The sequence below is a fragment of the Larimichthys crocea genome, chromosome IV (genome assembly GCF_000972845.2).
Source record: "Larimichthys crocea isolate SSNF chromosome IV, L_crocea_2.0, whole genome shotgun sequence".
In the NCBI taxonomy this organism is placed as follows: domain Eukaryota; kingdom Metazoa; phylum Chordata; class Actinopteri; family Sciaenidae; genus Larimichthys; species Larimichthys crocea.
Window position 1 is genome coordinate 4,274,315 of NC_040014.1, and position 17,421 is coordinate 4,291,735.

The window sequence follows — 17,421 nt, forward strand, 5'->3', positions numbered from 1 at the left end:
GAATATTTAGTGTCATAGCATAGCCTTGTTTTTTAACATTACATCATAAGTAATTTCATCCAGCATTTGGGTTCCTGCATAAATAATCGACACATGGAATTAATGGACCAAGGGGAGAAGTTTATAGCAGTAGGTATTAAAATGTCTGAGGGGAACCTGGCTTAAAAAAAGGTATATATTCATATTCTATTTCAGAGGTGAACAGAACGGAAGCCCTTGAATTTTGAAGAGCCAAGTGAACTAACTCAACACATCGTCATAGGCTATTAAGTCGTAAACAAGCTCCTCTTACCTGATCACCTTTAAACCCAGGAAGGCCAGGGTCACCAGGACAGCCCTGTGAAAACAGTAACAAGCCTCAATAAAACAGCTCAAAGGACAAAAACAGAGAAAAAAAGCACCCTCCAAGGTATAAGAGTATTTATCAACTACTTAAAAAAAAGCTACAAGTAAACCATTGCTCAAACTGAAAACTGCTGTGTCATTCACAATTCATCTGAGTAATTTAAAACTAAAGACTTTACTACTGCTCCTTAGGAGCAAAACACTGTGACCTGAGAGACAAGCAAAGCAGATCTTTGTAAAACCTCCCAGTCTGTTGAAAAGCACAATACTTATTGTAGGGTCTTATTTCCAACACCTGAATGCCAATACACCCCCAAAACTTTATGACTTATAAAGCATTGGGTTATATAGTATTTTTATGCTTAAGTTGCTTGAATGGCTGCACACACTATGTCCTGTCTGCTTTTTAAGTGACACTTTTTATGATCTAGACAAACCTGGCAAATTTCCCTACATTTTTACTATGGCATTTTTTGGAGTCTGAAAACCAGTTTTTTGATGATTTTCTGCAGCTTGAGTAGTAGACCCAAATGAGGACAGTCCTACATCTTTGATGATCTCTTCCCTACTATGTCCATTTTACACAACTTTTACATAATTGGGGAAGACTTGAACTGCACTTGCAATCTGGCATTGGACTGCTCTACAGGCTGTAATAACTCTAAGGCACAAACTAGAGAGTACTAAATTAATATATTGTGGATATAAATTTGGTTGAAGCATGGAGAGAACAGAACCCGGAAAAATAAATTACTCGTCACTGAAGTATATATCAATCTTGTTCTCATATTGATTATTTTATTGTCTCAAGGGAGCTCTTATCAAAGTTGGTATGATAGTAATAATTGATCATGCTACTATTGCATTAAGTAATCATACTGACATATATTCACAATCACCCCTAACTGGGGATTTCAGGTGAGATGGTGACTGTAAATACAGTGTTAAAATGGATACAACAGATAGCCAATATTAATAATATTAATATCATTATAATAGTAATATTAGAGGAGAACTAGACTAGACTAGTGGGTAATTTGATAATTTTTTGATGAACTTAATAGTAATCCTGAATGAGGCTTAGGCTGCTATACCTGCATTATAAAAGGAGGGGGCTAATCTGAAATAGCTGGTCTGCTCAGTCACTTTTTCTAAACATAGACTCTTCCTGCCTGGTTGAATACTGAGATGCATTGGTGTTAAAACCTCCCATTTAAGCTGTATCTATACTCTTTTCTCAGAAATACTATTGACATCTGGTACATCTGGCTTCTTCTTCTAATACGAGAATGAAGAACTTATATTACCGCAGTCAACTGAGTGGTTGGTTAAATGATGCTGCGGACACTTGTTAAATGTATAAAAGAGAAGAGTATTCTTTACCGCTGTTAATGGGGGCATCTAATTTAAAAAATGGAAAGTTGTTCAGACTATATCTGAGAATATATCTTTTGTGAGTGAATGAAGGAGCCTCAATAGGCAGAAATATGTGTAGAGTTTCTTTCACAGTCATGTTTGTTTTGACTTGTTTTGTTAATTGTTAAAAACGACAAAAATCTAAGGAAGCACGACCTGAAATCTAGCACGAGTAGAGGAGAGGACACTATTCTAAACCAACAGGACGTCTTCCTTTATGTTCCCTACAGCCGTCTTTAATCACAGTAATCGTGATGAGTGATCCTGTGGATTTTATGGCAGCGTGACTCCAGAGACCGGCCCAGACGAGACCAGATGTGCAGTCTGGTTCTGGTTCTGTCTGCCCTGCAGTCCCTTTGATGACCTCACCACCTCTTGCACCAGGTAAACCTTCCAATTGAATATTATGAAATGACTGTACTCCTTGGCACCAATCAGATAACTTCGCAGCCAGAGGTTAAGATTGTCACATTGAGTAATGCTATGACAAATGACGGGGACTCTTTAACTTAATGCTCAGATTGTAGCATCAAAGACAATATGGATCAACATATGTTTGAGCAGTGTTAACCTTCCTTGATCAGAATCAGATGACAGCTGATGGAGAACAGCACTTGTAAGCGGTAAAGCATAAACAGACATCACACTTTCTTCATTCAGAAGGCTTGTCCTAAATTTTTTTTATGTCATCTGACAACAGAAAGCTCTGATATGATATGTCAAATATACTGTTAAATGAGTGGGAAACAAGTCTTGGCTGTAAAAATATCTAAAAGACTGCAGTGATACCAAAACAATACTTTTTCATTGAGGTTTGCATCAAGAGGACTTCTTCCATATTTTGCTGTCATTTGGAAAAAGGACACTGATTACACTTACACTGATATATACATTAGCATCAAAACAGGTGTATTAGAGCAACAAGGAAACCATAAGATCACTCACTTCCTGCCCTGGTGGACCCATTCGGCCTGGTGGCCCTCTCTGGAGCCGGTATGTTTTGCCATCTGAGCCCAGGACCAGGTCTCTGTCTCTGGATACAATGGTCACCATGCCAGGGCGCTCCTTGTGTGGTTGTTTACCATTGTGCTTTGTGCTATGATCAGTTGTGATGTGTCTCCCTTCCTCAACTATTGCCTTTGCAGATACACCAGAGATGATGACATGAGGTGTAGCTGTGACAGACCTAAAACTTCCATCCATCTCCCCCTTTAATTTGTTGGAGTCTGTGGATGTTCTGGGATCGGATGGGATCTTCGGAAGTACAGGAAATCCCACAGAGGGTTTCTTGGTGGTACTTCCGATGTCCAGGTCAATGATGTTATCTGACGGTTTTCCAGGGAACAGCAATGAAGTTCTCCCACCGGAGTCAGTCTTTTTATCTGTGGTAATGTTCTCGTCCAATAGTTTCGATGAAAGTTCAGGCTTCCCCTTCTGGTTTGCCTTAAATCCATTTCTGGAGGGCTTCCACTGAGGGTTGACTTGTCCACCATTTTGGAAGATTGGATCCAACAAGTCAGTGTTCTCATCCACGACAAAGACATCGCCACGACCCACTGAACCTTTGGATCGATTGGATCCTGAAGGCACTGTCCCGTCCCCTCGAGAACTCCCCTGTTGTAGAAACATATTCTGTTGAGAAACAAAAAAAGAGCTGGGGCTCATTCGAGAACAGCCAGATACTTCACTGATTTATTTCAGTGGTTTTTGGGTTTGTGTCATGTTTTGATGTCACAAAAAATTTGGTACATTTTATTGTGTGGGAGAGTCTGTCTAGGGAACAATAAAGATTACTTACATAAATGTCAACTTATTCCAGTTTGTAATTTCCTGAGAATCACTATACTCAGACAAACCAATGATAAATGAACAGCACTGAGAGTATAGACTTTGTACATGAAGATGAGCAAAGCACAAATAATCAATAAAGATGTTCATAGTAGAAGAAGGAATCTATAAGGCATAGTATATTAAATCATGACTCATTAATGAAATAATAAACATTACTGTCTCATCCCTGCACAAAAACTGTTAAATCCCTTTTTAATGTCAAAGTATGACATTAATTGACGGTGTAATGATGCTCTTTCTACCTAAAGTTGTCTCCAACAACCCTGAAAAAAAAAACACTGCTTCAGATCTTCTTCTCTTCTTGAAAATCTTCTTGAAAACTGTCATCAACTCCTCACTGACATCTGGCATGATTTCGTCTGCCTTCAAGTCGATCAATTTCTCATCTTTACAAGACAGTTACTCTTGACCCATCTGCCATAAAAAAAAAAAAACTACACATCACTTTTGTTTCATTTCTTGCCAAAACACTTGAATGTCTCTAATTAACATTTCCGTGGTTCTCACTGAATTCGTTGGAGTTGGACCCAAAACCACTGTAAATATGTTTATTGAACTTTCCACACTGCCAGAGTCTCTAGTGAATCTTTGACCTTTATTATTGTAGGTCAGGTACCATATCTACAGTTTTTAATTCTGTCACATTTTCTATCCCAGGCTCCTCTATCTTGACCATTCAATAGCATGTATTCCTTCAGTTAAAGATATATCTGTCACATGAATAAACCTGACTTATAATAAAACTATTCTATAATTGTTCTTACTCTAAACTTTGGCTAAGATCATCAGCTGTCAAAATGTGGAGTATTAAGTCTCAGGCACTTCAAAATAAATACAACAGTTTAAAGTTATGTGGTATCCAGAGGTGAAAAACACTCCAAAAGCAACATGCAAAACCGCATGACCCGGGCATTTTCCCATGCTTATTGTATTGCATTACATACACACTCACGCAAACACACACTTGCACAACAAAACACATCAGAATGTTGGGCCTCGGGGAATGGTGGCACAGTGAGAGAGGCCTTTCAGGGGAAGCGACCAAAGGGCTGTAAATTTTGTTTGATGACCCTAATGGGCTGAAATGGAGAGCACTAAAGTGGAGCTGGAAGGCATATGGAGAGCAGGACAGGAGGAGGAGGAGGAGGTGGAGAAGGGAACTGGAGGGTGTGCAGAGAGATTTTGTCTCAGAGCATAATAGTTATACCTTTTATAATCTTCTACAGGTGTAATATGGTCAGATGCATGCTATTCGGGGTATGTGTAGTCATAACATTAGATAGTATTAGTCAGTAATTCATAAACCATTAGCATATTTACTGCATTGCTAAAGTAGCTTTAGTTTAGTTAGCATGCTTACAATGAGATTTAATGTATAGAGGAGTTAGCATGTGTGTCAGCTCTTACTGGAAAGAGGAAGCAGCAGAGATAAAGAGAAAAAGATAGTAAATATATAGGCGTTAAATGGGGGTTCAGAGCTGCAGACTGATTGTGACTTTTGTGTAAACTGAGGTGTGTGTCCTGACGCTGATATAATTATGAGGTGAGAAATGTTTTGATATCTCTGCTGAATAAATTCTTTTAATACCATTTTTATCATCATTAAGCAACTATCTGGGCAATCCCTGCCTTGGACAGAAGGCACTAGGCAGTGGTTCATGCTGTTTGACCCCTGGCAACATTTGCTCAGCTCTCATAAAGTGGTGATATGAGAACTGAATAAAAGTTGCCATTGGGACAGAACTGGAGATACGGAGTGGGTATCAAACATGAAGAAGTAAATGGTACCATAGACATTTTTTGAATTAGTACAATTATTACAGATGAGGGGTTAGGGTTTCCTATTTGGTTACAGGCATCTGTTAGGCCAAAATTCAATTGAGCATGTTCTGATTGCATTATCAGAAAAAATGATACACCCAAAAGGCACTCAGGAATTATCTGTTGAACCTGGATTTCATTCAGCAAATCTGAAATATTAGAACAATAGTCAGTCTTAATACTGTATCTTCCGTGAAACCCAGCCTTTGGTGGAAGGTTGGCTAGGCATGACGAGGGCCAGTGAAGGGCTGAGATAGGCAAGAGACCAAACATGGTGCCCCAACTGAAAACAAAGGCCCTTTCTCTCTCTCTTATCCCGGGCTGCAGTCAGGCAGCCAGCCCTGGTCGATAAGCTGACACTAGATCTGCTCTGGTCAACACCGTCCCCTCAGCTTATCTCCCCACGGGTCTGTGAGATATCCCTATGAGCGCCAGCCCCGGGCATACTTAGATGGAGTACTATGACACGTTGGCCAGTCATTCAGGAGCCGATAGCTGTCAAATACTATTCAAAAAAATACATACTCCATGAAATATCCTATTTTGTATATTTTAAGGAAGTCTGCTGATTCATGTGTGTGCTGCAATCCATGTATTTAAAGTACTTGTCTCTCTCTTGTCTATAAAAATGGAAAAGTGAACTTATCGCACTGTGCAGGTTATGAAATTAGTTAAATAATGTCTTCAGTGGGTCTGGGGGGAGTTGTCTGAAGTGTAGAAAAATAGTAAATGGACTGCACTTATATAGTTCTTTTCTACATTAGCTAAAATGCCTGCCCATTGGGAGGAATTTAGGGTTAAGTGTCTTGCACAAGTAGACAGAAGAAGCCAAAGGTGATGCCACGAACCGTGCAACTAATGAACAGCCCACACTTTGTACTGAGCCACAGCCTTATGATAACCCTGATGATGTCAGTAAATGTATCTTAGGGTGTATTCACACCTAGTTTGGTTCATTTGGTCTGGACCAAGGGAGAAGACTATACACTGTTGTTTTTTAACTCTTATGCAGTTACTGTTTACACTGACTTTTTAAAAATGCACCAAGAGTAGTAAACATTAAGTTATAATCGAATTTGAATTCAGGTGAATGACAGAAGGTTATGCAGCAACTCAGTGTTTTCTGATGTATGTATATATGTTATCTTTGTCACAAAGAACATTAATGATTATAAGCATTGTCAGTATTGTGAGACTGCACATTTGCCGCAAGTTATGAAACAGGTAGAGACAAGACAAAAATGATTCAATGATTCATTACTGTGGGATTGCTGACACAGCTTTTGATCTAAACTGATCTACTCTACATACCGTGTGTTAACTGTAGTAATCCTTGTCATCATCTTAGCATTATACATTACATGACGCCTCTGACTGTAATGTAAATAACAGGTCCAAAATAATTTAAATGTATGTTTATGGAAAGTAGGGGCAACTCCATGAGCTGTCATCAGCATTAAATTTAAGAATTCAATTTCTGTGACAGTTCAACAATATTGAAGATAGAGAGTGGATGCTGCATTGCATGCATCTGGGTAGTTATGCTGTCAAACAAACCTCTTATAATCTCAGTAAGTAACCATTTAAACCCTTCTATCATGTGCCAAGACAATGTTAACACTCACTGTCTTTTTATTGGCTCTGTGGTAGCAGGTTGAAGCAAGCAAGGACATTGTGCCTATTTAATGTGTTTGTTCATGTCTTTGTATCCTAACAACACTGCCTGAGTGGAGGCTCAATGTGAGTAGGTTCTGGCCCACCCCGATCTATAGGCGAACTAATGGTAGTCAGGGTATCAAGTGGTTAAGCTTGTGTCAGTATGCATGGCTGCAGGCTAATGAACAGACAGAACGATTTCAGCTCCCATATTGATTCCTTAATGCTCTTGTCACGATAACTCATTTTTGTCTTTCATAGTCATGCTGGTCGTCTGCTTCATCAGTTTTCAAACCCTCAGGCCCCTGAGACCCAATTTATATTGTCATGTATAATGTAAAACTGCCCTCGTCTTATATATGTTAAATACACTATATGGCCAAAATGATAGAGACATCCTGTCCAAATACTGTAGCTGAATTTTGGTCTCAGGCTGCTTTTCTTTTAATGGTTTGACTCCCTTAGTTCCAGTGAAGGGAAATCTTATATATTATAATGATATTTAATAAAACAGTGTTTCCATCTTTGTATTTTGTACCTGACCCGAATAAAGCCCTGACCTCAACCCCGTCCAACACATTTGGAATGAACTGGAATAATAGGCAGCCAAATGTGGAAAGTCTTCTCAGGAGTGAGGACGCATATTTGACAATCAGTGGTGCAAAAATCAGTGTAACATTTGCATCTCAACTGCGAGGAGTGAGAATGTTTGTTGGACAAAACAAATTTTTCACCATTTTCTGACATTTTACAGACTAAATGATTATTCAGTATCTGCAAAAATTATAATTGTGGCCAAGATGAGACAATAAAATTAGTACTTTTGTTATTTAAATCCATACACATTTCATATAATTGAAAATACACACATACGTACATACATACGTACATACATACATACATACATACATACATACATACATACATACATACATACATACATACATTATCTGTAACCTTTTATCATAACTAGGGTCATGAGGTGACCGGAAATTATCCTAGCTGACACTGGGCAAGAGGCAAGGTACACCATGGACAAGTCGCCAGTTCATCGCAGGGCACATAGAGACAAACAACCATTCACAGACGTTCACATCTACGGACAATTTAGAGTCACCAATTAACCTATTAAGTGCATGTTTTTGGACTATATAAATGCAAATATCACACACCGTATCGTATTTATCTGAGCTTTTAACCGTAAGCTTTTGTCCGTAATCCTGGTAGAGCTCTGAGGTCTACAAATCAACTTTTGCTTGAAGTGCACAGGTCAAAATATAAACACTGGGGTGACCGAGCCTTTTCCTTTGCCACCCCCAGGCTCTGGAATCAGCTCCCCATCGAGATGCATCTTGTTTCTGACCTGGGCCTTTTTAAATCCAGGCTAAAAACCCACCTATTTAGGATGGCTTTTAATACCCAGTAGTATGATGACACTTTTATCTTATCTTATTCGATTTTGTTGTATTGTATTGTTTTTACTGTTCCTTTATTGTTTTTAATTTGTTTGTTTTTACTCATTGTTCTCTTTATTTATTATCTGCTTTAAAGCACTTTGGTACACCGAAAGGACTGTTGTAAAGGGCTGTAAATAAAGTACAAGTACACAATTTAATGCTAATGCACTAGAAGTATTAAAGCCATATCAGTGTTTCTGCATTGTTTTTATTTAGCATTAGCTTTTCCAGGTTTCGTGACAGCCGCTGGGCTAACTTGCAGAGGCTTGAAACTCTCTAATCCATTATACTGTCAAATGACTTGTTTTAATTTGGTCTCAGTTAGTTGCATGGTAATGAAGTTGAAAGTGATTTGAAAAGCCTGGTGCATGATGTTGTTGGAACAATGATGTTGTTGGGACTATGTTCAGATAAACTTTTATGAACTCCCCTTTTGAAAAGATAAATCATATTTACATCACGCACTAGTCACAGCAATTCAAAAAATACATTTTAAAATGCTATTTTAACGCCATTGAGCTTTATCACCTGCTGATAATAATTTACAGTACAGTAACATCAGTTGAAAAAGTATGTATAAGCATTGTCTACCAATGCTGAGAGAACATGAAGATCATGACTCAACTTTTCTGCAACTTCTATATTTGTGGGAAAACACAGTATATCAGAATTAGGGTAGATGTTGACGGGCACACCTGGACTCAATTAATGGTTATAACAAACTGCTGTGTCCTTCCACCAGCACAAGTCTCCTCAGGAGTCTGTCTGCATGTGCAGCTGACAGATCCTCTGTTATGAGCAATGAGAAATCTATGGAGGCCTCACAGCCTGACACAAGCGCTGCAGGCTAGACTGCTATCATCAACACACACATGTTCACACACACAGACAATGAACACTTGGTTCTACAAAGGGCTAATCAAATGGCAAGGTCCGTAAATCTAACCGAGACACAGGTATGCAGACGCTCTCAGACTGGCTGGGTCTTGCAAGCAGCAGAAGGTAATTTGGCCTGGAAAAAAGCATGATGACAGTGGTCTGATGTTTCAGAAATACAGACGAAACACTGCAGCTGGCAGAATATAATAAAAAGAAGAATGTAAAGAAAACCATTTTTAGTAATATAATAATAATAATGAAAAATGAACAAGGCTGCCATGGATCTTGAAACGAATACAAGCAAACCAGCAACACTCGCCTGCCACAGTGAGGAGAAGAACAGCCAGTGAATTTGTATGTGTGTGTGTGTGTGTGTGCACACAAGTGAGCTGGTGACTTTCTTGTTGTTCAGTAACTGAGCAGGCTGAGGGCAGTATTAACATCATCATTATTGGGGATTATACTCCCAGCAGGACCACCCATGTTAGAAATGCCACTGTTGTTTGGGATCAAAGCGTTCACCAAATAGCCAGTGGTGGTCCTGTGATATAAGATCATGAAGCATGTTGGAGGGATAAAAGACCATGAGCCATGACCATGCTCAGCAACCTCTAACTACCCTTCACGTGTGTTGTTATCTTCACACTAGACAGCCACAAAACAATGAATGGATAACATCTGATTAGGGGTCAAGGTTGAAAGGCTGTTGGAGAGCCTCCATACAGAGATTTGTATCTGTATTACTGCTTCTGAACACCAAAACCATACAGTAGGGTGTCTTTCTACTCTAAATGTAAGTATGTATTATACCTTTATGTAAGAACCAGATGTCACTATACCACTAACTGCTAGTGAGCTAGGCATTTTCAATGGCTTATAGTTATGTCACTAGTAAATTACAAATGTGCTGCACATTTATTATGCATGTAGATATTATTTGTAACAAGGCAAAGTACCGTAATTAATGTCCTGTGATGTCCTGTTTTCAGATCAGCCTTCAAATGTTTTTTTGGACAAAGTTCATTTCATCATTTATTTGGTTGGAAAAACTTAACATCAGAAACAGAACACAGCTTGCTACGTAAATGCCAAACTAAATATACTGAATATAGTTATTTTTAAGGATTAACAGTACACACAATAGTTTTGACATCCTTGGCCATGACATTGCCTACAGTACATTGTTCAGCTTGATTAAAAGCTATGAAAAACATTCAAGAGCAGCAAATTGCAAGTCTGTTAATCACACAAATATCTGAAAAAAGATAAACGTCCTCATTCCAGTAAAATCATTAAAAGCACTACCACATTGTGTAACACAAAGGTCTGCAGAGCAATACACACACTACTCTAAGTCAGTGCAGAACAATAGAAAAGGGAAATCTGTACAGGGTTACACCAGGCAGTACCTTTCCTTTCCGTTGTCTTTGGCCTTGCATGTGCAATCCATCTAAATCCAACAGAAGGCATCCCAGCAGCAAGTACCATCCAACATGGTAGAGCATGACTGCAGGAGACACTGCGGGTCTGTCTGCACTTCAACTCTGTTTGCATTGTACCAACAGGCAGACCTCTGCACAGGAGGCTGATCCAGCTCCCAGCAGACACACCCACACACCTACTGGGTACACACTCTTTCACTTGTACCAACCATAGTACATCTTGTATAAATAATACATCTAATCTGGCATATGTAGCCCAGCCCATTAGCCCTTAGGCTGGCCTCTGTCAGCACTGAGAAAGAGAACATTTAAGATATTTAAGACAAGGGAAACATACAGAGACAACTGTAACGTAGTCAAATCTGGGACAAATACGTGTCAAAACAAGCTAAAGACAATAAATACATTATTTCACTTTCACCCACAAAAAGTCAGAGAATGTGTCTGATGTTGTAGAAAATCTTCAACATCCAAACGGTTTGCCAGCACTTAGCTAACCCAACTAGATTGAGGCTGAGAATGAACATCTGAGCGCAGCAAGCTATTGGCACAACACGCTATTGGCACAACACGCTAACCACAACATCATGGGCAACTAAAAATATGCTAGAGTGAATAACTGCTTCTTCCAAGGAGGGGGAGCAGAATGACGGAAAACAGGGATGATGTGAGGAAATACCCACTGCTTTCACACATGGCTGGATTGTGGTCGGAGGGAGCCTGCACCCAACTAGACCTAAAAGAGAAAAGAATCTCTGGAGGGGAATAAGAGGAGGGGGAAGCCACAGTGCCCAGATTCAGTGAAACAACCACAGCTGAGGGAACATTTGAGGGCAAATATTCACAAAGTACTCGTCTGAGGTTGGCTTGATTTACACGACACGGCTGACGCGAAGAAGAGACCTCCTCTGCGTGAAAGTCTGTCTCCGGAAGCATTACTTCATGTCTATTTAGGAACAAAAGGAGAGGTGGTCTAGCATAAATAGCAATAAAAATAAACGAGAGCAGAGGGAGGTTGATTGGGGGTGAACAGGACCTCTGTGGGCGCTCCTAAACTGCAGGGCAGATGTGTGGGGGGAAATCAATGATCTCTTTTTAATTCTAAACAACTTCCCAGCACATCTTCATGCTCCACATAATGGCTTCCAGAAAACTCTGCTGTCTGCACTGAAAACGTAGTTCTTGTTCGATTTAAGACCAGGACCTGTGGTGCATGGATTTCTGTCCTCATGGAGAGGATTAGCAGTGGGAAGAAACAGAAAGGAGAGTGATTGCAAGTTGCTGATGTAGCACTCTTGTGACAACGTTCCATCACCTAGCATTTAACTACACCTGATTTATCTTCACAGCATAGATACCTCACACTAAATTACAGTTTGGGACAGGTAAAATTATTAGTTTGAGCGTGTTGGGGCTTCTCACATTGAGAAAATTGTTCCATGCCTCTTAGGGACAAAAAGAAAGATACAAGGGCAAGAACTCTGTTTCCATGTTGTTCTTTCCGAATCCTTGATTCAGTTCTCCTTCTCTTTTATCCGAGCATCCCATCTTTCAACAGCCCACTTCCTCTTGTGATTTAAGGGCCTCTTGGCATGTCTGTAATTATTTTATTTTATATTGGAAACAGTTATGAACCACACCCAGAAGATGAAAAGTGCTCAATCTATGGTAATGCACATAAAAGAAAAGTGTGACAGTGTGCAGCAATGTCCTTCTGATTTTAAATGAAAGGCATGGCATTCCGATTCTCTTTCTGCATTTACAGCAAACATCAAGCAAGTTTCCTCATCCTTGTATTTTAATTTAACAAATGGTGTGCTCAATGTGTTGTATGGAATTTTGTTTTGTTGAGTCTTTGATGCATCATGCAACTCAGAGACCCCAGAAAAACCTGGTGTTGGCTCCAGAATCTATCCCACTAGATGGACTGTGGGGATTGTTTTAATTTAAGTCTTTTCCTCATTATATTGTCTTGGAGAAACAAGAGCGCTGTATCCTGTTGCTTCCCTTCTTTGTTTGTCTAGCAGTGTATCATCCTCCTGCAATGCCAATTGTTTGGTTAAAGAGCTCCAAGCTTGAACATAACTCAAAGTATTTCATGAGACAGCTAACTGATTGTCTTGACCTTTTAAAAATAACTCACTTAAGTCCTTACAGAGCTGAACAAATATGAAGGTTACAATGTGATGGCATATGTGGCCCAATTTTTCTTTCTCTAAACATGTATTTCATTTCTGTAAACTACATATTCATTTATATTATTTATATGCATCTGTGATGATTGATTTCTTTGTCTTCTCTAAAGCTAAGGTTTCCAAACCTGTGCGCAGAGAGGGAGACATATCCAGAAATCTGCTTGGAATTAATACAGAAAAAAAAGAAGCTCATTAAAACTTTGGAACATGCCTAAAAAAAAGTCTAAGTTTTCTTTTCCAGCATCAGACTTTGAAAATGTATGTTCTGAGACACTGTGTGCCTTCTTATAATTATCTCTGATGTACACATGAAACAGAACTTAAGGCTGGGTGTAAACTGGGAGTGTGACTTCATTTCTCTTACAGTACCACACAGTAACTTGCTATCTTTCAGCACTATAATTAAGGGAACATTACATTATATCACAATATCATCAACGCTACTTAAATTATTTACTTTTCTCTGTCTCTGATATGATCATAAAGCATGACACACACTAATCACAGAGCTGTGCACTGTATTGTGTGAGAGAACTGTAACTATCCTTTCACCTGATCCATCATCTTGAAGCCAAACCCTAGCAGGTTTCACGTTTTACACACTGGCAGAACACTGCACCGAATCACAAATGAAAACTGAAGACCTGACTTAGGTCACTCATCTACTGCCAGGCCTTACTGGTGATTCTTGACTGACTATAACAAATATTTGGAGATATCTTGAGTCTGAAGTCGTAAGGTCTTTATAAGATCTGTCAGCACATCTACCTGTTTTCATCTCTCTTTGTTGCTAAAAAAAACCTGGCAAATGTGTCTGTGTTGAACGGCATTGCTCGCCAGATAGAGCAAGAGCGAGATTAAGTCATCAGTATTGACATTAATGAAGAAGTCTTTGCTGCAGGGAGAACATGTTGTTTTTGGCCAACAATATGAACATGACAGGAATGCAGCTTATAGATGACTGATTCTAGTTTTGACACAGTTTACACAGGTTCAGCTCCTCTGACAAGCAGATGGTACACTATCCAGAGTTAAGCTTTTAAATCTGGAAGACAGTGTTGCAGAAGCAGCTCATGTCCCCCTAACTTTTTGGACGTGAGGTGAATGTGGGCTAACATTTCCATTTGATTGTCTCTATGACCCAGCTGGAAGACTCTGTTGTGACCCATAACCTCTGACCTCATCTTGAGTCAGCTGCTGCCTCTGGCCAAGTAAGCAGTGTGACCAGAAAACGAGTGAAAGGGAAAAACAAAAGCCTTACAGATGGACATAAAAAAAAGAGTCAGAGGAGCGACAGATAATAGCTACAAGCAGTCCTAAAGAAAACTACTGACCTCTTGTAAACCCCATTAACACCGAATGACAACATATAAAGTGAAAGGGTGCAGTGATGGACCCAAACAAACTCAGTGTTGTTTTCAGCAGCAGGCAGCTGTTTTCATGGAGAAAGACTCTGATAAACGTAAGTGGTAGACAGATGCAAGTAGGGACTAGTTGGTGCAAAAACAAGAAACGAAGAGGGATGAACAAAGGATGAATGAAAGGCCAACCTACGTTTATCAGGCGGACACGAATAGGAAACGCGTTAACCATAAAAATATTATATGGTTATAAGATATCATGTCTAGTTTTTCTGCCCTAAATTGCTCACCATTTCATTCCTAGAACATCAGACTAGGTATAAAAAGGTATATAAAAAAACCTGGCTCCTACAGTACCCACAATGCAACTACAACACCAAGAATTTAAGTCCGAGATTTGATTGTGTTATTTTAGTACAACTAAACTAAAAGATGTCCTTAAAGCTGCTCCAATCAGTATCTTTGTATCAGCATCACAAAGAGTATTTTTGTTTTTGTCTTCTGCCCCTCGGCTGTGAGCAGCATAGTCCTCCAACAGCAGCAGACAGTTGTTTTCAGCAAATAAGCCCTGACAATCACACCATAACTAGCTCATCAACATAGTGGAGGATTTAGCAGCCTAGCAGACAGATTTCTCTCAGAAGTTGGAGGACCAAATCAGAACTAGAACAGTGGACTTACATGTATGCCTGGTGGGAACACAACTCCAAATGAAGCTTAAATTGCACTGTTTTTGCTTAATGTGTTAAAGAGACAACATTTAATGCAGGTTTAAGGTGAACATCAGGAATGTCAAATGTTTTGGTATGAGGAACTTTCAGTTGACATTATTTGCACAAAACTTTAGAGCTTTTAGGTGATTTGATAATTAGCTGTTTTAAAAAAAGGTTAAATAATATTCAACCTTTAATAACAATTGAACTTTTTGGTTATATAAAATACTACATTGGCCCTGGTTGATTGACAGAATCGTACAGAAGTGTCAAAATAATGGAGATTTAATGTCAACATTTTTTGCCTTAGCTTGCCAGTAAAAGCCATTGTTTGACAAGGTTTATAAAAGAGACCTCTCTGGAGACCTCAGTGGAAACTTGTGATAGGATATGGAACAGGGAACATTACAACCAGAAGCGCACGAGTGTGTGTGTCTGCCCCTCTCACTCTCTGACAGATGCAGCTTTAAGGATCAAGTGTAAACGATGTTTTAACTGTTTATAAAACTGAAAGCCCTCAAACAAACTGGATTCACTCTGGTGGTGACATTCAACATAGAAATAATAATCAAACACAAGTTCTGTCATGCTCCATCACGCCCTCTCTTTGACACAAATGTAGCTCACTATAGCTACTCCTTCTCGTTCTATTAGTCTCTGCAATATTTCAAACAGATCCACTGTTAAAAATGACCACTGTCTTGTTTTGTACAGACTGGTGTTTTGCCAGTTAAATGCTTTTCATGTGAAGCTGCAGCAGTAGGAAATGCTCGGTTCGAATTAGCAGTAACTTAATACAGCATTTATTTAGCTGGGAAAGTCACCACAAACACCCAATTTAGAATAGTTCAAATATACCAGGATCAATCGCCATTGTGTTACGTCATTCAGCAACACATAGTAGCTTAAATTGTTTTTGTTTCAATAAAAATCTTCAAGATAAAGATGAATGTGTGTGTCCCACTGTAATAAATCTCATAAGATAGAAAAATAACTACTTCATTTGTGTATTTTACTTACTAATATAAAAGCGCGATGATTCTGAGGGTTCAAAGCCATCAACATGTTGGAGTTCATACCTCTGACTTTGTAATTATGTGTTTAGCTAAGGTCCCTGACCTCCAGGAGTGTTTAACATCTTAGTGCACATTGGAGGAGCTGTAGATTAACTGGGCGAGTGCCATGTCTCTAAAGAGAGCACCTGTCAAGGGGACTGGTGGGCCCAGACAGGACATGCATCAAAGTCAGGAAACCCCAACAATGTGGCCCCACAGTCAGAAAATGTTACGCTTCAAAGACGACAGCAGCAGACCTTAGCGAAAGAAAAATAGATCCTGTTAATGTAGTGGTGTGTGTTTTTTTTTTCAATGTGCAGATTCTGAGGAGAGCCAGAGACAGGACGGCTGTACCTCCACAGGTCTGGTCTGTGTGGATTTAATGAAAAACAGGCAGCAGGGAAAGTGCCCTAAATCACTCCATCATTCACTACTTCCTATATAAGCTGCAATTAGCAATTATTTCAACCATTAATCTGTTGACTATTTTTTAAGGTGATCGTTTAGTCTACAGGATTTCAGAAAATGTCCATCTTGAGTTGCCAAAGTGACATGGTAATTCTCTTTGAATGCTGGAGCAAGCAGCTGGTTAGCTTAGCTTAGCATAAAGACAGGTATAAAGTAAACAGAGGAGGCAGTAACAACATCTGCAGATTATCAACTCCAAAGCTCTTTTTTTCATCAAGGGAAAAACCAAAGAACGACAAGAGATTAGGTGTCAGTCCAGCAAGTAAGCAGGCTGATTGACTGATTAGATTATTTTTGGACACTGCCAGAGAGCATAGAGGAAGACACATGGAAAGTGAGACAAACAGTTGAAGAGACAGAGACAAAGACACAAAGACATGGACATGTAAGGAAACAGACATACAGAGACGGACATAGAGTCAGAGAAGACACATTCAGACACAATTAAAAACAGAAAAACAGAAACAGATGAATGGAGAGAGACAGATAATGGGAAAGAGATGCAGCCTGCTAAAGAGATTTCAGAAACTATTAAGACAGATCTGGTACAGCTTGTTCCTGCAAACATTCTCAGGAACACAAAACAGCAGTCATCTGCATCATCACAAAGGCATCCCAATGCCATCTTGATCTAGATCCAGAAACTCTGTGCCTGATGAGGCTGGCACGGCATGGTCTGCTGAGCTTTACTCCTCCTGGCTGTATACTACTGTATTCTGTAAAGAGAACCAGATCTTTGCTGATTTTTGTAGCCATTTTGCA

The 17,421-nt window shown here is 39.4% G+C and overlaps 1 protein-coding gene across 3 annotated transcripts in view; it reads right to left on the reverse strand.

Moving 5' to 3' along the window:
• Positions 1-17,421, reverse strand: part of si:ch211-196i2.1 (collagen alpha-1(I) chain) — a 97,782-nt gene that overhangs the window by 39,540 nt on the left and 40,821 nt on the right. For 2 of the 3 annotated variants that reach the window (XM_027278548.1, XM_027278547.1), the window contains exons 7-8: positions 2,707-3,393; positions 293-337 (exon numbers count right to left, since the gene is read on the reverse strand). In XM_027278548.1, coding sequence (XP_027134349.1) covers positions 293-337; positions 2,707-3,393 — 732 coding nt within the window. The remainder of the gene's footprint in view (positions 1-292; positions 338-2,706; positions 3,394-17,421) is intronic. The other variant, XM_027278549.1, reaches the window with a different exon arrangement.